Raw genomic sequence first — 27,500 nt, forward strand, 5'->3', positions numbered from 1 at the left:
ACACACACACACACACACACACACACAGGTGGAATGTGTCCTGCGTGTGAAAGCACAGTCGGTTAATGTTCTGTGTGTGTGTGTGTGTGTGTGTGTGTGTGTGTGTGTGTGTGTGTGTGTGTGTCATCCTGTACCTTACTGTACCGTCTCTGTACTGCATGGTACGACATCAGGGGTTCTCAACCAGTGGTCCGGGGACCACCAGTGGTCCTTGAGGGGGTTTGGTTTCATGTTGCGCTCCCAAGAGTTAAATTATTGTTAGATGCATTACTTAATATTCAAGAAAATGGTAAATGGTGCATTTATATATAGCGCCTTTATCCAAGGCGCTTTACATAGATTGTGCATTACATTCACCCACTCACACACTGATGGCAGCTGAAACCATGCAAGGCACCAACCAGCACATCAGGAGCAATTAGGGGTTCAGTGTCTTGCTCAAGGACACTTCGACACTAACTCTGGGGGGAGCCCACAGGGTTCGAACTGGCAACCTTGCGGTTACCATCCAGCCACTCTACCCCTGAGCCACCACCGCCCGCCCCGTTGTCTACACAATAAGTCTACACAATATTAGAGAATGTAGAAGAATTGTTATTTTGATCAACGCTTAATTGCCTCCATCTCCTAATGGTACCAACATCAAATACAACCATAACAAAAACGTTTTGGGTCTGAGAGGCCACTATAGCACTTTGACAGCTCATATAACTTTCCCCTCTCAGTTTCGAAAACTGTCATCGTAGCTTGTTTACAACTGAAACGGACGTCCTGTTGCTCTGAGTCTACTTACAGGACGTTAACGTCTCATTTGAGTGCCTTTTGAGTGCCTGTCGGGATTCTCTAAATTCCTGTCTCTCAGCTGTTGGTGTACGCAAACGCGCCGCGCATGCCTTTGATCTACCGCGCACTAGCAAACATTTTGACGACGCATGGCGCACCAGTAATGTACACCGCACATGAACATGATGTTATGTGTATATGTGTGTCCGTCAGACCTTGCTACCCTCTGGTACTAACATGATGTATAATAATAATAATAATAATAATAATAATAATAATAAACTTTATTTATAAAGCGCTTTTCGAAAACAATGTTTACAGAGTACTTTACAGTGTCAAGGGAAAACCAACAACAATCAAATGAAATGCATAAAATAGACAGAATAAGACAAAGCATATTATACATGCATGGACATGAGAAAACATGATAAATCTAAGGAAAGGCTTTAGTGTACCAATATGTTTTCAGATGTGACTTGAAAGTTGACAGTGAGTTACGTAGCTATAGTCTTAAAGCCAGAGGTACTGTAGGTCATTCCAGAGCCTGGGTGCCCGGGCAGCAACAGCCTGGTTGCCCATAGTGACCAGGGGAACTTCCAAGAGAGCCAGACCTGAGGATCTAATGTTATGTGTGTGTGTGTGTGTGTGTGTGTGTGTGTGTGTGTGTGTGTGTGTGTGTGTGTGTGTGTGTGTGTGTGTGTGTGTGTGTGTGTGTGTGTGTGTGTGTGTGTGTGTGTCAGACCTTGCTGCCGTCTGGTACTAACATGATATGTTATGTGTATATGTGATTGTGTGTCCATCAGACCTTGCTGCCGTCTCAGTACTGGTACTACATGTTGGAACTGGGTTTCTACTCATCGCTGCTCTTCAGTGTCTTCTCCGACGTCAAGAGAAAAGTAAGAAATTGTCCATATTTGGTGTCTTTATGCAGTCTTTATGCCCATGTTGTTTTCATGGCAATGTTTTTGTTTTATCCTGTAGCACCTGTTTGAGACAAATTAGTAGATTACAAGTGTATTATCATTCCTGGTATTAGTCTCTCACGCTTTCTCCTCTCTCTCTCTCTCTCTCTCTCTCTCTCTCTCTCTCTCTCTCCCTCTCTCTCTCTCTCTCTCTCTGTCTCTCTCTGTCTCTCTCTCTCTCTCTCTCTCTCTCTCTCTCTCTCTCTCTCTCTCTCTCTCTGTCTCTCTCTCTCTCTCTCTCTCCTCTCTCTCTCTCTCTCTCTCTCTCTCTCTCTCTCTCTCTCTCTCTCTCTCTCTCTCTCTCCCTCTCTCTGTCTCTCTCTCTCTCTCCCTCTCTCTCTCCCTCTCTCAGGACTTTAACGAACAGATCGTGCATCATGTGGCGACCATCATGCTCATTAGTTTTTCGTGGTGTGTGAACTACATCCGCGCTGGAACGCTCATCATGTTAATACACGACTCCTCTGACTACCTGCTGGAGGTATTATTACTATTATTATTATTATTATTATTGTTATTAGTAGTATTAGTAGTTTTAGTACTAGTAGTAGTAATAGTAGTACAGTAGTTGCCATTCAGTGATTCAATTGACATTAGTTGATGTTATACTGACACCTAGAGGCGAAAAGTACACCTTTCTTACCAAAGTCTTTCTATTCCATCCATCAATCCATCCATCCGTCTGTCCGTCTGTCCCTCAGTCTGCTAAGATGTTTAACTATGCCGGCTGGAGAAACACCTGTAACTACATCTTCATCGTCTTTGCTGGAGTCTTCATCGTGACCCGTCTCATCATCTTACCTTTCTGGTACGCACCCAAACGCACGCACGGTCACACACACACACTCACGCACTCACGCACGCACACAATTTATATTTTGGCCTATAACGAGGTATGTAATCGATATGTAATTGGCCGCCGACCCCCATCTGAAAATATGTTGTTCCGGGGACCCCCCAGAGGCAAAGATATAGAGTTAAAAACATTTGATGTGAAAGAATATATATTCTTGCGCCACATTTTCACTATCTTTCAACAGCTAGAGTTTTTAAATGATGGTTAAAGTGGTTCAAATCTATAAGGCGACATCAGACGCCTCCTCAGGTCTAAGTCGATTAATGATAATGAAAATCGGGCGCGCGCGCGTGTGTGTGTGTCCTACGGTCAGTTCTACGCTAGTGTCCACATCGCTAATAGGTGTCATCAATGACTAATACAGTAGGTGTCACCAGTGACTAATAGGTGTCATTGTGGTGTTTAGGTTGTACTAATAGTACATATAGGCTATACTAATAGATGTCATTGTGGTGTTTAGGTTGTACTAATAGTAGGCTACATATAGGTTATACTAATAGGTGCCATCAGTGACTAATAGGTGTCATTGTGGTGTTTAGGTTGTACTAATAGGTTGTACTATAGGTTATACTAATAGATGTCATTAGGTTGTAGTTTAGGTTGTACTAATAGTACATAGGTTATACTAATAGGTGTCATCAGTGACTAATAGGTGTCATTGTGGTGTGTAGGTTGGCTGCTGGCTGTCATTGTGGTGAACTGACTGTTCAAACAGTCATAAAGGTGGAGGTTGACTTTGGGCCGCAAAGCAGCTGCTCTCTCACCACACATAATATGGCTCCTCATGTTGACCGTTAAATAACCGCAGGGATCGTTATCATGGAATAAATGCCGTCAAATTACCGTATGTAAAACGATAACGTGATGGAGTGTAACGCTACAATGTGTGCGCACACACACACACACACACAGAAGGCTCGATCCTGCTCCATCGTGCCAATAATCACGGTAAAAATCGTGTAATAATATTATTACTCAAACATTTTTATGACACGGACCCCTATGTATTTGGCCCCCCCCCGCCTGCATTTGATGCCAGGGTCTTTATTTAATGATTACAACAAATTTTCAAAAATGTTCAAGATTTTTCTTCAAACATTTTCAAAAGATCCTACAAGCTCACCACGACTCGATGTGACCCGTTGTGATCGGCTGATGTGTAACATTCAACGAATATTGATCCTATACATCCTTAGGTGGTCCCCAGCTAAATGATGGAGAGTTGGTAACCAAATGCACCCTTATATTATCATTATCATACAGTGCTTTCTACGGGCCGTCGGCATGGAACAAGCTCCCACTGTACCTTCGTCAGGCAGCCTCTGTAGACATTTTTAAAGCACAGCTCAAGACCCACTTCTACAACATTGCTTTTAATTGATCTTTTATTTTTTATTTTTGTTATTCATGTCCTCACTGTATTGCATTACTGCTTGTTTTTAATGTCGTTGCCTTGCTTTTCTTTTATTCTCCATTTTTCTGTAAAGCACTTTGAGCTGCATTTCATGTCATGAAAGGTGCTATACAAATAAAGTTTTATTATTATTATTATTATTAGATCCGTACCTCTTGAGACTGTATAACGAAACACACTTACGCACTATCGTAATGTTTGTTTCTTTGCTTTGCTTTGCTTTGTGCGTGTGTGTGTGTGTGTGTGTGTGTGTGTGTGTGTGTGTGTGTGTGTGTGTGTGTGTGTGTGTGTGTAGGATCATCTACTGGACCGTGGTGTTTCCCCTGACCATGTACGAGCCGTTCTTCGGGTATTACTTCTTCAACGGTCTGCTGGTCATCCTGCAGTGTCTGCACGTCTTCTGGGCCTGGCTCATCATACGCTGCGCGCTGCGCTTCCTCACCGAAAACGTACGCACACACACGCACGCACACACACACACACACACACACACACACACACACACACACACACACACACACACACACACGCATGCACGGCACGCACGCACAAAAACACATAAACATAAACAATAAACTTTATTCATAATGCACCTTCATCATACATGAATGCAGCTCAAAGTGCTTTACAGGGCAGAACAGACAGACAAAAAACATAAAATAGCAATAAAACACAAGCAAGCCGTTAAAAACAATAAAAAGTTAAACAATAGCATAAAATATAAAACATATCTAGGTATAGGCAGTCACGGTAAGGTAAGAAGGTGCAAGACCATTAAGAGCTTTATAGACAAGTGAAACTATTTTAAGATCAATCCTAAATGCACAATCGCACATGCAATCTCACACGCACGCACACCCCCACGTCTGCCTGTCTGACTCTTTCTCTTATTGTCTGTCTCTCTCCCTCTCTCTCTCTCTCTCTCTCTCTCTCTCTCCCTCTCTCTCTCTCTCTCCCTCTCTCTCTCTCTCTCTCTCTCTCTCCCTCTCCCTCTCCCTCTCTCTCTCTCTCTCTCTCTCTCTCTCTCTCCCTCTCCCTCTCTCTCCCTCTCTCTCTCTCTCTCTCTCTCTCCCTCTCTTTCTCTGTCCTATCAGGAGAAGGTGGATGATGATCGCAGTGATAAAGACGAGACAGACGAGTCCGGAGAGGACGAGGAGGAGGACGACAGGAAGACGAAGATATCCAACGGCCCAACGCAGAACGGACACGCACACAACAACCACACCAAGACAGACTAACACACACACACACACACACACACACACACACGCACACACACATACACACACACACACACACACACACACACACACACACACACACACACACACACACACACACACACACACACACACACACACACACACACGCACACACACGCACACACCATATTTATCTCCATGAGGACGGAGAGTTTGCATTCGGCCCTGTCTGTGTGGCTGTCTGCGTTTCTGTCTTTGTCTGTCTGTGTGTCCGTCCGTCCGTCTGCATGTGTTTCTGCCCGCAGCCAGTCTCGTATCCTTCGTGCACACTGCCAGCAGGCCAAGGAGCCTCCATTCCTGAATATCAGCCAAACGACAAAACTACGTCATTTCATGTGACTCAGTGATCGCCGATCAGTCGCCCCTCAAGGCCGTGGGATACCACGCGGCTATGGACCGGAATCTGTCCCTCCGGCATATGGGATCAACACTATACTATCTAGCCAATTTACAACGCTCTTGTCCCTCCAGCTCCTGGGGCATGAAACCGGTACTAGTCAAATCGCAGACATGAGATTAGCTGGCACGAGCCAAGGCTGCCAACTCGTCAAAGTTGCATTCGTAACTTGATAATCTACGTGTGTTTTGCGGGCAAATCTCTCGGTTACACCAACATTGTTCCTGGGAAGTAGTTTTCTTCTTGGTGACGTTCATAGTAAGCATCGATATGTCTGTTTTTGACACAAGCCTAGACTGGACGCCGCCCCGACCTCCTCGCATTGCTTTGCCCATCCTCACACAGCGAGCGAATGTAAGGCAGCGGACGCCGGACGACACTGCATGTCGTGGCGGTGGTGGTGATACAAACCAAACCCACGCAAGGAATTAACAATCACAGATTATGCCGATGGCACGGAACATTGGATGACGTACAGTACACGCGTGGGAACTGGGAACTATACTGCCATTGGATCTGGGAGGTTCGCGCACACATTATCATGACGTACAGTATGTACAGTATGTAGGCACTGACAGAGTCTGTACGTACAGGTGTGATGTATGTATGTAGACAGACCTGGGATGAACATTCCACCATCGTTTGCCGTATCGTAGTCTACGTTACTTAACTGATGGCTTACTTTTATCAACACGGTCTCCATCGATTTCCAACTTTGCCAGTTTGGCGGTGGGAAAAAAAGCACTTATTTTCCATAGTTTTCCGACAAATTCAACGGATACATTTTCAGGACACGTTCTCACTCGACATGTCCATACTTGTTATTGGGGAAGAACGCGTTAGTCCGACATCCCGTTATTAGTCCGACACTACGTGGACTGTTAAGACTCGCCCGTGGCTTCCGCGTGCGGTTAGGGTTAGTGTTTGGGGATAGGGTTAGTGTTAGGGGATAGGGTTAGGGTTTGGGGATAGGGTTAGTGTTAGGGGATAGGGTTAGTATGGGGCTAGTATGGGGCTCTATGGTTAGGGTTAGTGTTAGGGGATAGGGTTAGGGTTAGGGTTTGGGGATAGGATTAGGGTTTGGGGATAGGGTTAGTGTGGAGCTCCATGGTTGGAATATTGGGTAGTCGGATTTATGGGTGTCTAAATATTGGGACGTCAGACTAACGCTACGCACCCCTTGTCATTGTTTTTGTGTTTTTCTTTTTCTTTTTTAATGCAATCACACAAAGCTCATTCCATTTACCAGGTCTAAAAGACACAGAACAAACGAAAAGACTGAAGCAGAGCTCTTTTCACTGCGATGTTCTGCCTGCACGTCGATGTGACACACACACACACACACACACACGCTTTGATGCCGAGCCATGCCGGTACAAAGAACACTAGGTACGCTTGGCCATAAACAACAAGGTTTGCCTTGACATGCCCAGGCCACATGGCGTCATGGCCTTCATAGCATACTGTATCTTGACATGCCCAGGCCACATGGCGTCATGGCCTTCATAGCATACTGTATCTTGACATGCCCAGGCCCACATGGCGTCATGGCCTTGACATGCCCAGGCCACATGGCATCATGGCCTTGACATGCCCAGGCCATATGGCGTCATGGCCTTTAGGCTACAGTACATAGCATTGTGATATCATGCTTGCCCTAGTAGTGATAATGACAACACGCCACACTAGTGCACTTGCCAATGTGTTCACTGTTGTTCAAAGTCCCTCTGGTTGCACTGTAATGATGTAATGGCAGTTTATTACACCCCCCCCCCCCCAGTGCCCCTTGCCCTTTCATGTGCACACAACCCCAGTGCCAGCTCAGTGGACTTGTGATTAGAGAGTCCACCCTGAGACTGGGAGGTTGGGGTTCGATTCACTGGCCGGGTCATATCAACGATATCAAAAACGGTACCCAGGGGCCTCCCTTATTGACACTCAACGTTAAGGGTTGGATTGCGGAGGGGGTGTGACCCCGTGAGCTGTGACATACTAGCGTCATGTCCAGGGAAGTTGTACTTCTACAGTACATCATCCATGTGACATTCTAGTGTCATATCCGGGCCAGGGGGTGTACTTGTACATCATGTGACATTCTAGTGTCATATCCGTGCTACGGAAACAGGAGATGTACAGTAGGCTCGTGACCTATAGGGTCACATGGCTTGGCACTCATCGGTTACATACAGTACACTTAACATATTACACAAACCCCCACAACCTTATTGTCATCACACCATCCAGACAGACAGAAAGATGGAGGGAGGTATGGCATGCCTCCTGCATGGAGGACCATCCAGACAGACAGAAAGATGGAGGGAGGTATGGCATGCCTCCTGGAGGACCATCCAGACAGACAGACAGAAAGATGGAGGGAGGTATGGCATGCCTCCTGGAGGACCATCCAGACAGACAGACAGAAAGATGGAGGGAGGTATGGCATGCCTCCTGGAGGACCATCCAGACAGACAGACAGAAAGATGGAGGGAGGTATGGCATGCCTCCTGCATGGAGGACCATCCAGACAGACAGAAAGATGGAGGGAGGTATGGCATGCCTCCTGGAGGACCATCCAGACAGACAGAAAGATGGAGGGAGGTATGGCCATGCCTCCTGCATGGAGGACCATCCAGACAGACAGAAAGATAGAGGGAGGTATGGCATGCCTCCTGGAGGACCATCCAGACAGACAGAAAGATGGAGGGAGGTATGGCCATGCCTCCTGGAGGAGATTTGCGCTCTACTGAGCGCACCTTTCTAGTTGTACTTTAAGTACAATACAATGTAATATAATCACAAGGTGATGATATGCACTACATAGATTACTTTATTTTGTCTCACACGCACGCACGCACGCACACACGCACACATACATACACGCACGCACGCACATCCAGACACACACAAGCATCCCAGATGGACACTTGCATGAAGTGTCTGCTTGGAGATGTTAATTAATAGTGTTCAATTGTTGACTAGTTTGCCAAAAAAATGTAAGTGAAGAAGCGAGGGAAGGGTGGAGGACAGGATCGATGCAGGCTTTGTTCAGACTGTCTGCAGGCCAATCCCATTTGTTTCTCCAATCTGATGTTTTAGGACTATGAGTGCCCACGCTGCTATCTGTAAGTGATCTGATTGGATGATTTGGGTGTTTGGGTGGTTATTGTAACAGCGTGACCACATGGGCCAGACCACAACAGACAACTAACTAGCAGTAAAGTAAGCTACAGTATAGGAATGTGTTGGTTTGAACTGTGATTTGCAACAAGTGTACATGTGGGGCTGCCAGTGTGAACAAAGCCTCAACAGTGAGGGATGCAGTCAAGTAGGAGTGTTAGTGTTAGTTTGCTCCTTTACTAGATGTTGTTCCTATGGTGCCTTTATGTTCACTGCTGAAGAACCAGCAGAGAAGCAATCAATCAATCAGTCAATCAATCAATCAATCAGTCAATCACATGTCTTATTTGAAAGATTTACGATCAAATTAATACCACTTACTTCAATCGTTTTTTTTGTATCTATGCAATTCCATGTGTCAGCTCCCTTTACATAGTCACCACACCTGGTTCACAGTGACCTCTACTTGTACTGCTGGTCCTACCAGGTCCTACCTAGTATTGCTGGTCCTACCAGGTCCTACCTAGTACTGCTGGTCCTACTGTACCAGGTCCATACCTAGTACTGCTGGTCCTACCAGGTCCTACCTAGTATTGCTGGTCCTACCAGGTCCTACCTAGTACTGCTGGTCATACCAGGTCCTATACCTAGTACTGCTGGTCATACCAGGTCCTACCTAGTACTGCTGGTCATACCAGGTCCTACCTAGTATTGCTGGTCATACCAGGTCCTACCTAGTACTGCTGGTCATACCAGGTCCTATACCTAGTACTGCTGGTCCTACCAGGTCCTACCTAGTATTGCTGGTCCTACCAGGTCCTACCTAGTACTGCTGGTCATACCAGGTCCTATACCTAGTACTGCTGGTCATACCAGGTCCTACCTAGCTAAGATGCCGGTGGCAGCACGTTAACTGCTGCTGTTTGTTCCTGGAAGACACTCATGAGATTTCGACATAAAAGAGCAGGACAATTTGGATGCCATGTGACAGACAGAAAGTAAGCAGGATAACAACAAAGTAAATATAACTTCTGACATCTACGACTTACAATTTAGGCATTTAGCAGACACTCTTAATCCAGAGTGAGTTAAGTAAGCAAGAACGGGAAAATACATCAAATACGTGGAAACGGTCGTCTAGGATCAAAAGGAAACTAAGAACGTATACTGTAGGTTTACACTATAATATAGACTAGTGATTATAGTATTGTATAGTGAAAACAAACTCTCAAAATACGAATGACTATAGTCTATGCATAACAATTTATTTCCAAATAGAAAAGTCGCAAAAAAGTGAAACAGATACGGACAGAATGACCCGAGACAATCAGTGATTCTAACTCAAAGGTAGAACCGTCTAATTGCCCCAATATGGGGCATCGTTCGGATTAGGGTGACCCAATCTTATCTAAAAGATACATAAACACGGAAAGGGAGTAGAGGATAGTTCAAACCCTTTCTATGGGAGGTGGACGTCACAGCACAGAAAATATATTGGAGCTAAACATTACCTCACATATTTAGGAAACCAGTTCAGTTTACTCTATATGCGACATGGTTCTAAAACAGTATCGGTTCCCCCTGGAACAGCGTTTAGATCCAGCAGGACTAGGATTCAGTTTGTTTGTTACTTAATTAAAAGCATCAATAGTGCAAATATACTGTAACTACTCAAAATGTACTTGAGTAAAAGTACAAAAGTGTTGACATAAAAATGTACTTATGTACAGTAGTGGAGCAGAAGTAGAAGTATTGGAAATACTCAAGTAAAGTACAAAAATCTCAACATTGTACTTACTGTAAGTACAGTACTTAAGTAAATCTATTCCCCAGAGGGTTGTCCAGGTTGAATGGGAGTCCACCTGGGAAACAGAAGGTCCCCAGGTTCGATTCCCCCGCGTGTCAGGAGGTGTCCCTGAGCACAGATCCTCCCCCAAATCATGCTGAAAATTTAATTTCCCGCTCGGGATCTAAATTAAAGTCCAACGGACCAGAGTTCCAGCAGTACTATAGGGTTCCAGCAGTACTCTAGGGTTCCAGCAGTACTCTAGGGTTCTAGCAGTACTTTAGGGTTCCAGCAGTACTCTGGGGTTCCAGCAGTACTCTAGGGTTCTAGCAGTACTTTAGGGTTCCAGCAGTACTCTAGGACCCGGTGGATCAGGGTTTGGGAACCATGTGTGTCGTACTATAGTCGATGAATGTCTGTCTTTCTCAGGCACGGATTCATGTGTAGTTTTGATGCGTCAACATTGTGGAACTGATGATCCGATGAAGGCAGGGGTCAGAGGGGTCAGAGGTGTTGTGACCTGGGCTGAATGGTTCTGCTCATTGAGAATCATTTGAGACAGTGGTTCTCAAAGTTCTTTTTTTTTCTTTTTAATTCCAAGGACCCCCGGCCGTAACTCTTGAGAGTGTACAGATGGAACGGTATAATCACTTGATTGATAATCGTTATTGTTTATCCTGGTTAAAAGAAAATCACCAGAAATAGCGCTGTGAGCTTGTAGATCGGCTAGTTTTGTCGAACGTTCCAGCCAGAATAGAGGGTATGCGCATGACATCATCATCATACCTGGAAGTTATGCGGGAACGCCTACTGAGTGGCAAAAACTACTTTCTGGCCTTGACAGCCCATACATCCACACAGAAAAGTCCTTTCTGATTGCATTAAACGACGTTAAACTCATTTTGCCACTTGATTTGCCACTCACTTTATCCATGTGCATACCCTCTATCTATAGGGGTGCTGGGGGCTCAAATGTTGAACAAAAGTGGCATTTTTATAGTTTTAAGCATAATTTATATTATGGCGATATTGTTAATTGCGATTATCTTTGCCACAATAATCGGGACATCATTTTCATATCGTCCCATCCCTAGTTGCACCTGTACATTGTCAGAGATGCAGACCTGTAAGGTTCCATTTGGACCCCCGTTGTCAGGTCCAATAAGATGCAGACCTGTAAGGTTCCATTTGGACCCCCACGTCAGGTCCACTGTACATCCTCAGAGATGCAGACCTGTACGGTTCCATTTGGACCCCCGCGTCAGGTCCAATAAGATGCAGACCTGTAAGGTTCCATTTGGACCCCCACGTCAGGTCCACTGTACATCCTCAGAGATGCAGACCTGTAAGGTTCCATTTGGACCCCCGCGTCAGGTCCAATAAGATGCAGACCTGTAATGTAAGGTTCCATTTGGACTCCCACGTCAGGTCCAATTAGGAGCCTGGACGATCCCTGCATGGGAGCCTAACTTTGAGAACCACAGAGTTGATATTTTTTATGATTCCTAATGTATGAAAACGGGTTTTCACTCATTGCCAGAGTTTATTATTGTTTTATTGTGTCAAGAGATTGAACGTTGTCGAAATCAGGTTTCTTCTGCAGAGGCCCGACTTGTATGAGGAAATCAATTAATGTATATTTTTATTGTTTATACGTTGAGGATGATGTTATTTCAGTATTTCAAGTGCCTTATCTGTAATGTGTGGGATAATCTCATGCTCTCTCTCCCTCTCTCCCCATCTCCATAAAGAGTCCTGATCAGTGTTATTTTGTATTTTTTTTGTTTTAATGATGTCTAAGTATTGTTAAAAATATAATAATAATAATAATAATGATGATAATAATAATAATAATTAATAATAATAATAGAAAACACACATCATGAGTCACACATCTGTCTCGTGTAATTATTTGTTTGTGTGGGATACATGTGGTGGAGGAGGATCTACAGTATGTAGGCTACTTACTATAGGGTGCTGGATCAAACAAAGTCACAAGAAAAGAATCCGCACACCATTTTCTGTTCCAAGAACTTTCTTTTACTTAAATGGACTGAGGTCCCCCTAATGTCTATCTGTGCACGCCACTGCCAAAGACTCTAACATGGGACCCAGTGCCTCCCTGCTTGACACTCAGCATCAAGGGTTGGATTGGGGGTAAAGTCCCTGCGACATACTAGCGTCATGTCCAGGGGGTGTACGTGTACATCAAGTTGTCTCACGCTATAGAAACAGCCTACAGGAGATAGGCTCCTGCCCTATGGGCCCCATGGCTCGGCAAGGCTACTTACTGTCTTACTTTATAAGCTTGCAAGGTCAAGGTTAAGTCAAGTGGCAAGTGCCACAACTAACTCTACTTCAACTTACATTGTCACATCACAGGTGATTTATACTCTATATAAAATAAGTGAAATTCTTTGTTGTGCAAAGCTCCATCACTGGCTTTGCTTTGGAACTTTGCAACTTTCTAACGTTCTGAAAAATGGAAAAATATGTACCAGGCGGTAATTATATTATAAATACATAGTCATGGAAGCTTGATGGTGTCTTCTAAGAGCTCAGCATTGACAGCCAACTATGACCCACACCAGCCACCTCAGCTTCTGAACTAAATCAGATTAGAACTTTTTCTTGTAAATGGATTTAAGCATCACTATTCTGTAACTTTCTGTGTAAGTGGCAAAGTGCTGAAATGTTTACCATTGAGCTACAAATAGAGCCTGCCTGCTTGCTTGCTCAGGGGATAAATGTCTCAATAGAAGAGCAGAGAGACCAAATACAACCACCTCGATGTGGTTATATTGTAGTATCATACCCATACCGATTGAACAATTGCATTTATATTCATAAAAATTAAAAATATATTTTTTATCACCTTAGAAAAATCTAGAAATCTAGAAAAATCTCGTCACAGTGAGAAGACAGAAATAATATCCACTGACACATCTGTCTCTGTTATGTTTTCTGTGCAGCTGTTGACATTCTACACGTTACACCGGCATTGGTGACCTATCGATATCTGTGTCAGGTTGCTGTTGTCAATGAAAGCTAACGTTGGTGTAATGATCTCTCAAACCAATTATGTTAACTAGCCTGGCTAATAAACCAGACTAATATCACACAACACTGGTCTGGCTAATTAGCCAGGCTATATGTTAACAGCAGCAGGGCCACAGTATTGTATGGGTCACCAGTTTCCGTCTAATACAGCAGGAAAACTATAGGGCGGGGCTCAAACCCTGGATTTCCCACATCCGACGTCATCAGTAAATTGCTTCATTGTCCAATGGGAAGCGGGGACCTCTCAGACACCGTTCCGTGTCGTCCAATGGGACGCCGAGGACCGGACGCCAGGCGCCCGCCCACTGACAGCCTTGTGACGCCATCTTGGATGCAGAGAGGGGGTTTTAAACCGGGGAGGAGAAACAGGAAAAGGGGCCGTGAAAAGAAGAATATATAATGTAATGTGTTGTGTTATGAAGCGTACAGGCCGCTGTTAGGTTACCGGTTCATTCCTGTGTGAAATGGAGAAATAAAGGAGCTGGGCTGAGCGGATTGACTATTACTTAAGGGATTGTCCCACAACTGTTAGCAACATGCTAGTTAGCACAGGATCTGGGGGGTCAAGCAAGGATAGAACGGTGACGTCAAACAATTGAAAAAGTACACTAGTACAGTGTTCAGTTTAACTCCAGAGACAGCCTTCCTTGTTCAGTGGGAATCGGGATGTTAATCATGTTACCTCCCCCACAATTAGACCACATAATGAACCAATGTCTTTATTGCAGACTCATGATCCATAGAAATAACATACAATTACATACATTACAACAATAAACATAAAAATAAAAACAGTCCAAATGAACTCTAATTTAAAAAAAAATCAAAAAACGATGGGCTATAACTATAATTTTCCACAATTCCTCCGCAACACTCGGCAATTTTTCCGCAATTTCGCAATTTTTCAAAAAAATTCCGCAATTTCGCTGGGGTATAACCCATCGTTTTTTCCGCAATTTTCCACAATTCCTCGGGAACACTCCGCAATTTTTCCGCAATTAGAGTTAGACAATGATTTAAACAATGATTCTACAGCGACACATGAATATGCATTTGATTCTTCACAGACTTATTTATTTATCCAAGCGACACATGTCACAGTTTATGACTGATTCTCACGGCACCATTATAGATCAGTGGTTCCCAAACTTTTTCAAGTCAAGGACCCCCAAATGGACACTAATAAGCCCACGGACCCCCATTTGAAAGGATATGCCAGGGACCCCCATAAGAGAAGATTTTTTACGGCTCTAGCAGTGAATTTGAACCAGTTTAATTTGAAGGACCCCCAGTTTTACATACTTTTAGGCTGTTCATTTAATTTAACTCTGATATAGTGTACAAATGGAGAGTGTACAAATCACTGTCAGAGTTACAGACCCAGGGTCCATTTGGTTCCAAACAATAATTTAGCTGGGGACCCCCTGGAACTCCCTCAGGGACCCCTGGGGGTCCCCGCCGCCGGACTTCACTTTGGTAGTTATATAGACTTTGTAGTTTCTGAATAGCTGCTTTTTTGTAGCTTGACCACAAGTGGGCAGTGTAGAGTGGTGTACAGTAAGCTAGAGTGATCTATAACGGCATGCTTTGACTGCACATACTGAACTAGAAATGCACTCTGTCGATCCTCTGAATACTTTGATACTATTTGGAGTTTAGTTTATCAATATCACTTCAGTTCATCCACTATATAGACCCTCACAACTTTGGGAAATGAACCCGAAGTTTCACTGTACTTTTTCAGCCTATACAGTACACAAATTTCTTCGACAAAAATAGCAGATCTACAAGCTCACAACATGTCACTGCATGGGCTACTACTACTCTCAAATAGTGGTACTAAATGCATGGTCAGGGAAAACCCCTGGGCTACAGTATGTAAGTTTCTCTGCTAAATGCCTAAATTGTATTCTAACTATAGCCAAGATGTAGAGACATATACATTTTACAGTGAATTAATCTCTCACTTGCTTTCTCGTGAGGCAGTTTCAGTTATAGGCTATTGCTCACACCACTGGACACCAAATTAACATTTATGCAGAGTTCAGGAACCGCATAGATGCTATTCAATTGAGACTACTATTATCAGTGTTTGTTTGGACTTTAATAGAGTCTACTATTGCTGCCCAGCAGCTGAGCAGCCAGCCAAACAGTCGAATAGTATTATTTCTTTATATTATTATTAATAATGATTATACTGTTGGTTGGGCAGCAAATAGGTATAAACAAATATTCAAATCTGGGCAGCCCTCTCATTTTTAATTTTCAAAAATGAAACATTTGGCTGAAAAATGAACAAAACTGTCTTTATTTTGTTCATTTAAAAAAAAGAAGAAGAAGCAAAAAACTCAAGCATTTAAATCAGTCACTTCATGGTTTTACGAGGAGTAGGCTATAATGCATACTTTGCATAGGTATATTAAATGACAATGTAATAATTAAGCACCATTGCGACACTTCCGCATGACGGATCGTTTGGCGGTGACGTCACTGTCCCATCCGAGGAGCGGAGGAAACATATTTCCCGCAGCTGAACTATTTGTTTTGTTTATGTTGTTCGGCTCAGACATGTCGTCTACAGACCCAGGTAAAAAACACTGTTATTACTTATCACACTCATATAGAATGCCCTCGACGTTTAAAGACTGCTCCTCTGCTTGAAATGGCAGTTTGTTTTTGTAGTTTAAATGCGTGACACACTAAAAAAAAAACTACAGATAGCGTGACAGCAAGCAGCCAGCAGCTAGCCCAGGAGCTAAGCTAACGTCATCATAACAATAACCTTTTAACATTTGACATTAATATGACAATCTAATTTAATTTGACAGTCTTTACTCTCCGGGGCGCCTTGTGAAAAAGAAGACTGTTCATAGTGCTGTCAGATGTGTTTTAGTCCAGCATTCTCTATTGTAGTGTAGATAGATTGGACATAATACTAATTTCTTGTATGTGCGTCTTGTATTAACTTGTGTAAAGTACTAATGATGGATGGCGAAGTTTTAACTATCAATCCTTTTAGCTTGGATTCCCCTCAAGGACCCCTGGGGGTCCCCTATTGGGTTCCCTGGAGACCACATTGAGAATCAATGCATTTGACAACGCTATACAGTGAAATCCTATTGCACAATCTCGGAGTTCAATCAGAGCTGAGATTTGACTGTGTCGCAGCTGCTCGTACACACAATGGAACAATAATAATAATGCCTTTAAAATGGGTCTTTTGGTTGAGATTATATGATATGATGTAGCACTGGTTCTTAAAGTGGAATCTAGGAAGCCCCAGGGGTCCCTTAGGGGGGGGGGGTTCCAGGGGGTCCCCAGTTAAATGAGAAACAGTTTAAAGTCACTTAATCTCTATTGTATTTTTACACTATTCGAAAATGGCCTTTCCTACAAACTTGAGCATGTAGATCTGGCTATTTAATCTGTTTTGGACGCATGTTGACAAGTCTTCTTTCACGGGGGTCCCTTCCCTGAAACAGAATCTCTTCAGATAGCGGGTCCGTCCACTGCAAAAAGAAACTCGTCTTTCCCACTCAACAGCAACGATATAAATTGAACAGAATAATTAGTGTTGTGGATTGCGGGACAAACGGAATCCTCCCACCGAGTGGCGCGCTACGAGCTTGTAGGTCTGCTATTTTTTGAAAAATCGAAGAACGACTGACATTTTTAGAATCTGATATCAGGTCAGAATGGGTTAATCAGACCAGTGTGTGTCCTGTCCAGTGGAAACCTCGTATGAATCTGATCTCAGGTCAGAATGGGTTAAATACGAAGTTCCAGACCCAAATGAACGTACTCACGGTGCCGGCCTGATTCCAGCGAGCCGCTGGAGGGGGGCGGGGGGGTCCTGCTCTGGAAAAATGGGCGCTACCCCGTTCCGTTTTTCTCACTTGTACTGGTTTCTCACATGTGTAACCTTCTGTATATACTGTACTTAGTTGCCCAGAGTCCCCCATTGTACTATAACTAGCATCCTTTTACACAAAATCTCATCAAAGCCCAAAGCTCACAAATTATAGTTTGGCTATTTTTCCACTGCTCAACAACACCAACACGGTGTACAGCTATTTACTTACTGTACATTAAGCACAATATATAGGCCAAGGCTATTTCTGAGACTATAATGTCATGCCCAAAATAGGGATGCGAGGGTTAAAACGTGCTTAAACTGCTTAGTGTGCTTACACTTTACCACTCAACTGACACACTATTACTTACTGACACTGCTGCTCAGTGCTCTTGTAGTTTCACTAATAAGGTTATAACCTTAAAGAAAAGCAGGTGCGCTTCCTCTGTGTGCCTCTTCAGTGTAGGCAGTGGCGGCCGTGCTGCAGCTATAAATATAACTTCAATCTTTGTAGTTTAGGCACTCGGCGGGTGCTCGGCTATATGAGGCCTTCTGTGTGGAGTTTGCATGTTTTCTCCGTGTTCCCTAGGGCCTAGGGTACGGCGGTACGCCCTCACAAAAAAGTAAACATGCAGTAATCCTCGTCTCTAAACTGCCTTGCCCTCTCCCTGGCCAGCCAAGGCGCCTTGATGGAAGGGGGAAGGAACTGGTTGGAATAACGTGTTCCTTCCACGTGCTAGACGTCCAACCGGGGAAATTCCCCCCCTTTCTAGGTGAAAAGAAGCGGCTTGGACTAGTCATGCATAGAAGGAAACATGAGGTCAGTCCGTTACTCTCCCCAGGTTGGCAGAGGGAGCGTATAGCACCCAGGATTACAATACACTGAGTGAAAGAAATGGGTTACAATAATGTAACAGAGAGAGAGGCTGAGGCCGAAACGCTGTAAGCGTTCCCAATGAATGAGAAGAATGTATATCTGAGCCAGTCTTGCATCCTTCATTCTGAAGTGCCGCTTTTTTTCCACTTGGGTGGTATTTGATTTAAGGTTATACCTTACCTTACAAGTATGTATTATTCTAGCTGTAAGTGTAATGGTTGCATAAACACGGTGTCGGCTGTCGGGGTTTAATTTGTTCATTTTGTCTGCTTGTTATTAGATCTGCCAGATGCTAATCTGGGTCTGGGAGCCAGTGGAACGCAAGTGACCGCTGGGGCCGTGGTTCCCAAAGGGAGAAACAAGAGACCGGCTGCGTAAGTCTGTGTGTTTCCAGTGTGAAGTCGACTAGTTTTAACCACTTAGTCCCTGTAGTGAACTAGTTTAACCACTTAGAAGACCCTGTAGTGAACTAGTTTTAACCACTTAGACCCTGTAGTGAACCCTCAAGGGAAGTGTTTCCAGTGTGAAGTCGACTAGTTTTAACCACTTAGACCCTGTAGTGAACTAGTTTTAACCACTTAGACCCTGTAGTGAACTAGTTTTAACCACTTAGACCCTGTAGTGAACTTCAAGTGAAGTGGTTCTAGTTTTAACCACAGTGAACTTCAAGTGAAGTGGTTCCCAAAACTTTCAGGTCGATTTCTTAGATTCTTTTATTTTGTTTTAAAATTTACAAAATTATTATTATTTTTATAAAAAAAATGATGATGAACAATTGTATCCAATCAGAAGAGGATACAGGAGAAACGAGGGAAATTGGAAGACAAGGAAAGTGGAACACTATAAAATGTAGTCATCTGACAAATGATCTTTGTGCGGTTCTCTCTCCTGATTGGAAAAGATTGGTATCCCGGTATCCTTGTATACGCTCCGTTAAAGGAGTTGGAGAGTTGGCGATAGCCAGTTACAAACGCTCTATAAAACTACAAAACTGAATGCTCTGTTCTGTAGCAATGACAGGCCTGACAAAATCACTGTTATTGAACAAACGCTCTATAAATATAGCAATGACAGGCCTGACAAAATCAGGATCAAATCAGCATTTGTAAGCATGGATGGGCCTAATGTAAAGACAAAACAAACGGTACACTATTGTCATCTCTCTCACAGGCCTGACTTCGATGACGACGACGACGACGACGAAGGAAACAAACTCTTCAGGTGTGTACAACAACTACATTTTGAGTGTTGCTCCGAACATTGTCGTCTTCCTGTTTGTAGCCACTGACCTCAGTGACCTTAGAAACAACAACCTGTCGTCAGAGACATGCCTGTTTAGGCCAGTGGTTCCCAAGCGTTTTAGTTCGAGACCCAGAAAAGAGCTTTGGTTCCCGCCGGCTCCCCCAGAGTTAGTGTCCAAGTGTTCTTGACTCCTGATTGCATCGGGTCTAAATGGAAACCTTTGGTGCTATCCCTCTTGAACTGAGTGTTTGACTGTACTCTGTTAGTCTGTTGCTGTTTTTATTTTACATTTATGTTCAATTAACTATTCAATCAATCAATCAATCAAACCCGTAAAGTGCAGGTTGGTGCCTTGCATTGTTTTCTCCGCCGTCGGTGTATGAATGTGTGTGGTAATGGGTGAATGTAAAATGCTAAATGGTGCATTTATATAGCGCCTTTTATCCAAGGCGCTTTACAGAGATTGTGCATTACATTCACACACACATTCATACACCGATGGCAGCGGAAACCATGCAAGGCACCAACCAGCACATCAGGAGCAATTAGGGGTTAATTGTCTTGCTCAAGGACACTTCGACAGTAACTCTGGGGGAGCTCGGGTTCGAACTGGCAACCTTACGGTTACCATCCAGGCACTCTACCCCTGAGCCACCGCCACCCTGAATGTAATGCACAATCTATGTAAAGCGCTTTGGATGAAAGCGCTATATAAATGCACTGTTTACCATTTATTTTGCCATTTTCAAATTCACATCTTGTGTGCTTATATAGATACTAGGCTATTAGTGTATATATACGTATTAGTCAAACATTACTTAACACCTACCGGTATGTCGTTTTGTCGTTGCCACAGTAACCATTGCAGATCGGTCAGTGATGACTTGCAAATAACAGTGTGGACAGACAAAACAGATTAAGTTTACAGTGTGAGGAAAATAATTGCCCCTTTCCTGTTTCCCCAGCTATTCGCTATTTGATGTGGTCAAATCATTTTTTTCCCTTTTTTCTCCATAAATGTGTTATTAGTTGTCATTACACACGCATCCATGCCGTGGTCTGTTGTCCCACACGAGCCGCCTGCTAACCAGATGTTAGTTATGCTGTTATGTGTTTTGCCAAGTCCCGGAAAAGAGGGGACTGTCTTGTGTCTCTCTTGCCTGCCAGATTATTTCAATTTACGCCTCCGGTTCCAGGGAGGTCCCTCCCAGACCCCGACAAAAGTAGTTAACATCCAGCGTCATAAACCACCACCACCGCCACTTTATCCATGTATATGTTTGCTATTCACAAATAGCAGATCTACAAGCTCACCACTTCGTGCCGTGCTCTGAGCTTGTAGGGGCCTTTTTCTTTTTTTACATTATTGAAAAAGTCGGAAAAACAAATCTTCTCTTCTGGGGGTCCTTTGAACAAAACATTGTCAGATGGGGGTTCACGGCCGATGATGTCTGTGTGTATATATCAATCAATTTGGGGGCCCTTGACATGAACCACTGGTTTAAACAGCCGGCAGGATGTTGACCAGGGTTTCTATGGTCTGAATGTTGTGATTAGTGGAGCTGCCAAGCTGACAGCTTCCCTGTGTGTTCAGGTGTGATGATGAAGGAGGAGGAGGCGGCGATAAGGAACGATTCGCCAGGTAAGTGTGTGGGTGTGGGTAGGTGGATGTGGGTAGGTGGATGTTCCATGGGTGTGTCTGTTACTTGTGAGGGAAAAATGCAACAATTTTTTGGTCAAACCTTATCAAAATTTAAGAAATTTAAGAAGTACTAGTAATTTCATTTATGTAAATGCAGGAGCGTCCTTTTTCCAATGTGTCAATTCTTTTATTTTATTATTATTGCTCAGACCATGAGAGAAGTTGTCTCTGTGTTCTCGTCAGCATAGAAATGTTTTCTGTAATCCACAGTAATTAGTACAGGAGCGGAGTCAATATGAATACTCAAAATATCAGATAATGTCTCGGATATCTTAACCCATTTGGACCTGAGAACGATTCTACAAATGCCTTCTAAATCCCGACACTTTTCTGAAAACCCCTATGTTTCTATGTCAGTCATTCTCAAACATTTTCATGTCAAGGACCCCCAGAAAAATATGTAATTGGCCGCCGACTCCCGTCAGAAAATATGTTGTTTCAGAGACCCCCCAGAAGAAAAGATTTGAGTTAAAAAAACGTTCGCTATGAAAGAATATATATTCAAAGATTTGCACTACATTTTCACGATTTTTCAAAAATAACAGACCTACAAGCTCGTAGTGCCGCACTCGGTACAGCGCTATGAGCTTGTAGATCTGCTACACCAAAAGGGGTTTCCGCCCAAAATGGGTTAATCCAATATCTCTGTGTCCGAGGGCAAATGCAAAGCTGTGAAGAAGATAAGTAAATCTTCTATTGCATTACATTTGTCACAGTGCAAGAAATATCTGGGAATACCTTATGTAGTTTTGATTTGGAATAATGGAGTCTACAGTATGTATGACTCCAACTGAATGTCTGGAGTTGACAACTATTAGAAGAATTTGATGAATAGACATGGCGAGGACAACTTTCCTGGTCCTTAGAAGAGAAAGGGTTGTTTTTTTATGGTTTAAAAAAAAAGTCATGCTTTAAATTTGGAAAAGATTAATTCTGGGGTCAGGCCTTTAGAGGTAAGGTTTAGTGGGGATAGGGTTTGCAGATCTACAAGCTCAGGATGCATTGCACTGTGACACTTTGTGGGCTTGCAGTTTCGATAGTGTTTGGTACACAACACCGGTGCACAGTGCTCAGACTTTATCAGGTACGGATGGTGAAATCGTCTCTCTGTCGGGTAGGAACCTCATATGTTTAAAACTGTTACTTTTCAGGATCCAAACATAAAAGATATCAAAACATATCAAAAGTAGCAGAAGCAGTAGCAGCAAAGCGACGTGTGTCGAGCTTGTAGATCTGCTACTTTTGATGCTTTAGTGTGATGAAGTAGGACGTTCTGAAATGTCATGTCCTTACAAGTATAGTAACACATATGGGGTGAGTTTCTCCTAGCTGAAAGTGGTGTCAGATCCCGTGTCTACTGTCTCGGTGAGACATGACCTTTGATCCAAATGTCTCAATAGGAGAGCAGGGAGACAAAGTACGACCACCCCAAATTGTATACGTTATATTGTCCAACAGTTTGGACAAAATTGAATGTTATTCATACAAAAAAGTTACATGATAGTGCCGATTTATTGTGTAATTAAGTATGAAATTAGTACATAACATTGATAGAACACTATGTTGTGAGACTGTGGTCAATCCTTCTACTATCGACCTCTTTTCCTCTCTCTCTCTCACACATAGTTAATTGAAGACACATTTTTGTTCTGTACATCCAAACACTGTACATCCAAACACACAGCCTCACCTCTTCTCTCTCCTACATCCTCTCTAGGGGTGCCACAGTTAAATCAAACAAATCGAATATTAAAACAAAAAGTATAATCGATCATTATTCTTTGCCTGAAATATTACGAAATATTATATATATGCAAGCTCACAACAACGTATTCTCGATCATTCAATTCAACCAAAAAACGGTATAATCGCCGAGACCATAAACTGTACTATTTGAGGCCCTAATCCTTTCCTCGTGCCTTCTCTCTTCTCCTCTCGACATGCCATAGAAACATTAATTCAGAACTATTCCATCCTTCTCCTCCGCCTTGCCTTTCTCCCCGTGGTCCCTCTCTCGGTCGCCCCTCCTTTCTCCCCACATCTCTTCTCCTCCTCATCCTTTCTGTTGTTCTCCCCGGCGTTCCTCCCTCCTCCTCCTCCTTCTCCTCCTCCTCATCCTTTCTGTTGTTCTCCCCACATCCCTCCTCCTCCTCATCCTCTCCGTTGTTCTCCCCACATCCCTCCTCCTCCTCCTCATCTCCGTTGTTCTCCCCGGGGTCCCTTCCTCCTCCTCCTCCTCCTCCTCCTCCTCAGGGAGAACCACAGCGAGATCGAGAGGCGGCGGCGCAACAAGATGACCGCCTACATCACGGAGCTGTCCGACATGGTGCCCACGTGCAGCGCTCTGGCGCGCAAGCCCGACAAGCTGACCATCCTGAGGATGGCCGTGTCGCACATGAAGAGCCTGCGCGGGAGCCCGGTCAGCAACCCGGACGGCTCCCACAAGCCCTCCTTCCTCACGGACCAGGTGACAGACACGCACGCATGCGGCCGCTGCTATAGAGCGTCGCAGTCCCTCCCCCTTTCAGAACAACGAGTGGCCCAGGAAATGAAACCCAATGCATTTTCCCATAGGCATTTCTTAAAGTATTTATTTAAGATAAATCAGATCTACAAGCAGATCTACAAGCTCACATCGCGACGCATTGTGAGCTTGTAGATCGGCTATTTCCAAATGCAGCAAGAGCTGTCTCTCTTCAAAATGGCCGGAAATGTATTGGGCTGAAGCGTTTTCTTTCGTAATAAAAATCTAAGTAACTAGTAACTAACGTTTTCAAATAAATTGGAGTAAAGTGGAGTAAAAGTACAATATCCGCCTCTGAGATGTAGTAGAGTAGAAGTAAAAGTATAGTAGTACAAATACCTCAACATAGTACTTAAGTAAATGTACTTATAGTTATTGTCCACATAAACATAAGAGTACAATAATGCCTTGTTCAAAGTACATCAACACTAGTGCCAACGCAGTCAGACAGTAGGGGAGAAAAACAGTCTGTTACATCGACGTGTGCCTCGACGGCAGAATATTGTTACATACAATACCTGTCAATCATGGATAAAGGAAACACACACGCACGCACGCATGCACGCACGCACGCACACACGCACGCACGCACACATTCTCCCTCTCAGGGCTTGACACTAACGCTCTGTTCACTTTTTGACTTTGTTTATTTGGACGAGACACTGTGGCATGTTTTAATGGACATAACATATTATTATTATTATTATGCAATCAGACCTACAAGTGTGACGTTAGAACATGAAGCTTTCATGCATAATATATTTTATACATTGTGTATATATATTTTTAAAAGAATATTTAATTTTTTTTATTCAAAAACCTATTTGAGTGAAGACCCGTATTCATTTCTACTTGCAAAAAAGAGATTTCAACCTTACTACTACTTTGTACTACTAGGAATTAGGTTAAAAAAAGTAAAAAAAAAGTTGATGAATTTTTTATGCACATTATATAATAATTATATAATAATATAATAAATTAATAATTTACATTTGGGGGATATCTTTCACAATAATGAATAAAACATGTTCTAGACATTCTAATGATCACAAAAAAAACATATATTACAATTATTTAACTTAATTTTATTAGGGTTAAAGGTCAAAAGTCATAGGTCCAGACATTTTTAGTTAGTAAAAGTCTGGAATTAAAAATGTTTACTTGAGTTGAAAGTACGACAATATTGGCATCATGATGAAAGTACCAAAAGTAGAAAGTACTGGTTATGCAGAATAATTGAAAATAGCAGGTCTACAAGCTCACAATTTCCACCTGCGCGCGCGCGCGCGCGCGCGCGCGCGTGTGTGTGTGTGTGTGTGTGCAGGAGTTAAAGCACCTGATCCTGGAGGCGGCGGACGGCTTCCTGTTCGTGGTGTCGTGCGAGACGGGCCGATTGGTCTACGTGTCGGACTCCATCACGCCCGTGCTCAACCAATCGCAGGCCGACTGGCTAAGCTCCTCCCTCTACGACCAGCTGCACCCCGACGACACGGACAAGCTGCGCGAGCAGCTGTCCACCGCCGAGAACAGCAACGCTGGTATGTGTGTGTGTGTGTGTGTGTGTGTGACAACTGCTAGTCAGGAAGTGAAAAACCGCTATGTAACATGTCCTCACCGACTTCATATTAGACACACGCGTTCCACACCCCCGCAGGGAGTGCAGTGCCCGGACTCGAGTCGGTCGGACCCACGGTTCTCCAGAACCACCACAAAAGGCTCTGGTCAGGCTCTGCCAGTGGGCCTAATCAGCCTAATTCCCCTCTCCTGTGCACTTTCCAGCCTCTGCCTCAGCCAATTGATTGCCATGGCAACCCCACACCTGACAATTGATTAGCCTACTTAACCCCAGTCCACCCTGGGCAAGACCTACGCTGAAAAGACTATCAGCGGAAGTTGCGGGATTTTAGCAGAAGTATCGCCGAAGGAAATGACGTTGATGCTTTACAAATCTTTTTTTACAGTTTACATTCTCCGCAAATGAAACAAGTGTTGTGATTGGTCGGGGAAATATCGTATCCGGGGGAAATACATTTGACGGATGTTCCGGAGGATACAACCGCCGATAGCTTCTCTGCCTTACGTTGTGACCAGGCTTTTCTTTTCGCAGATAAGTAAGCCTGGGACCGAGGCTAACCACAGTCACAGTCAGTCAGTTTGCCCTCTTCACACACACAGGCAGATACAGAGATCTCCATGTGGGAAACAGACAGACAGTTAAAACGGGTATTATTAGGTTCCCAAGTTGCATCGTTCTCAAGTAGGCCGGTAGCCGACAGGCACGTACAGGTCTAGTTTATAAAACTTGCAGACAGACTTAAAGGAGAATTCTTACCTTTCTTTGTAGTTGTTACATCCCCACCAAAGAGGTCCAGGTGTTATTTTGTGCAAAAGCTCCTTATTGGCTGTTTCCCCTACCATAAGCCCTAAATGAATTGCATTGAATTGAATGGGGCTATGGGGTGTTGTGCTAATTCGCTTATTTCCATCGCTCAAAATTATAATTTCTTTGTATACTGTATATCCTCTCTTCATAATGTAAATCAAGCGGCACACTTTACTACTTCTTTCGATGGAAATAAGCGAACTAGCATAACACCCCATAGCCCCATTCAATTCCCATTCAATGCAATGCAATTCATTGAGGGCTTATGGTAGGGAAAATAGCTAATAAGGAGTTTTTGCACAAAAGAACACCTGGACCTCTTTGGTGGGGACGTAACAACTACAAAGAAAGATAAGAAAGCATTCTAGCATGGAATTCTCCTTTAACCTGGTGTCTGTCACTATTTCGAGGTGATCTTATTATAGGTGATGAAAATCTTTCATCAAACAAACGCAAACATAGCAGATCTACAAGCTCACAGAAACACATGTCTGTCTCCTATCAGGGAGGATGTTGGACCTGAAGACAGGGACGGTGAAGAAGGAGGGCCAGCAGTCTTCAGTGAGGATGGGAATGGGCGCACGGCGCTCCTTCATCTGCAGGATGAGGTGGTTATTTTAGTTTTAGTTATTGTCTCTTGAAACGGTTTCATTTAGTTTTAGTCGCATTTTAGTCGCCTGGAATGTTTTAGTGTTTAGTCTTGTCTAGTTTTAGTCGACTAAATGTCATAAGAGTTTTGTCGACTAAATCTACAGCAGTAAAGTGTTCACCACCACCACGGAGGTTGTGGGGTTTGAATCCAGCTTTGTCCAGTGTCTATGCAAACACAATTGGCCTCATGTGTTCTTACACTTTTTTAACAATTTATCTTCATCAGAAACTGTGGCTTATGATGACGCTGTTTTGTGATGTACATTTACTGAGCTGTGTGTGTCTGCGTGTGTGTGTGTGTGTGTGTGTGTGTGTGTGCGCGTGCGTGTGCGTGCGCGTGCGTGTGTGTATCCAGGTGTGGATCGTGCCCAGTAGAACCGATGTCTATGAACAGACTAAACTTTCTCAGAACCAGAAACAGGTGAGATATTTCATTGAAGCAGATTTTTCCCTGAATACTGTCGTGAAAATTAAGATATAAACATTTTATAATACTCCTTTATGAAAGAGTATCTCCTCTAAAGTAAGTTACAGTCTGATATTATCTCATCTGTCACACCCCTGTAGTGCTGGTTGGTTTACAATGTCACTATCCCATTTGTTTAACTGGCTCAAAGTCTTGAGGCTATGT

The 27,500-nt window shown here is 43.6% G+C and overlaps 2 protein-coding genes and 1 long non-coding RNA gene across 5 annotated transcripts in view; all 3 read left to right on the top strand.

Moving 5' to 3' along the window:
• cers2b (ceramide synthase 2b) overlaps positions 1–6,596 on the top strand; it is a 39,749-nt gene extending 33,153 nt beyond the window's left edge. The window contains exons 7-11 of the mRNA XM_080769238.1: positions 1,587–1,679; positions 2,098–2,226; positions 2,447–2,553; positions 4,311–4,464; positions 5,110–6,596. Coding sequence (XP_080625364.1) covers positions 1,587–1,679; positions 2,098–2,226; positions 2,447–2,553; positions 4,311–4,464; positions 5,110–5,253 — 627 coding nt within the window. The 3' untranslated portion in view covers positions 5,254–6,596. The remainder of the gene's footprint in view (positions 1–1,586; positions 1,680–2,097; positions 2,227–2,446; positions 2,554–4,310; positions 4,465–5,109) is intronic.
• Positions 6,597–6,785: 189 nt separating this feature from the next.
• LOC308318890 lies at positions 6,786–12,469 on the top strand. The gene is made up of 2 exons (XR_013964383.1): positions 6,786–10,322; positions 10,698–12,469. It is a non-coding gene; the product is annotated as an uncharacterized lncRNA (long non-coding RNA).
• Positions 12,470–16,128: 3,659 nt separating this feature from the next.
• arnt (aryl hydrocarbon receptor nuclear translocator) overlaps positions 16,129–27,500 on the top strand; it is a 22,584-nt gene continuing 11,212 nt past the window's right edge. For all 3 annotated transcript variants that reach the window (XM_080767931.1, XM_080767932.1, XM_080767933.1), the window contains exons 1-8: positions 16,129–16,224; positions 18,648–18,741; positions 19,538–19,588; positions 21,204–21,251; positions 23,565–23,778; positions 25,160–25,373; positions 26,724–26,826; positions 27,225–27,290. In XM_080767931.1, coding sequence (XP_080624057.1) covers positions 16,188–16,224; positions 18,648–18,741; positions 19,538–19,588; positions 21,204–21,251; positions 23,565–23,778; positions 25,160–25,373; positions 26,724–26,826; positions 27,225–27,290 — 827 coding nt within the window. In that variant the 5' untranslated portion in view covers positions 16,129–16,187. The remainder of the gene's footprint in view (positions 16,225–18,647; positions 18,742–19,537; positions 19,589–21,203; positions 21,252–23,564; positions 23,779–25,159; positions 25,374–26,723; positions 26,827–27,224; positions 27,291–27,500) is intronic.

Source organism: Protomyctophum bolini (genome assembly GCF_963924005.1).
Source record: "Protomyctophum bolini genome assembly, chromosome: 7".
Classification (NCBI taxonomy): domain Eukaryota; kingdom Metazoa; phylum Chordata; class Actinopteri; order Myctophiformes; family Myctophidae; genus Protomyctophum; species Protomyctophum bolini.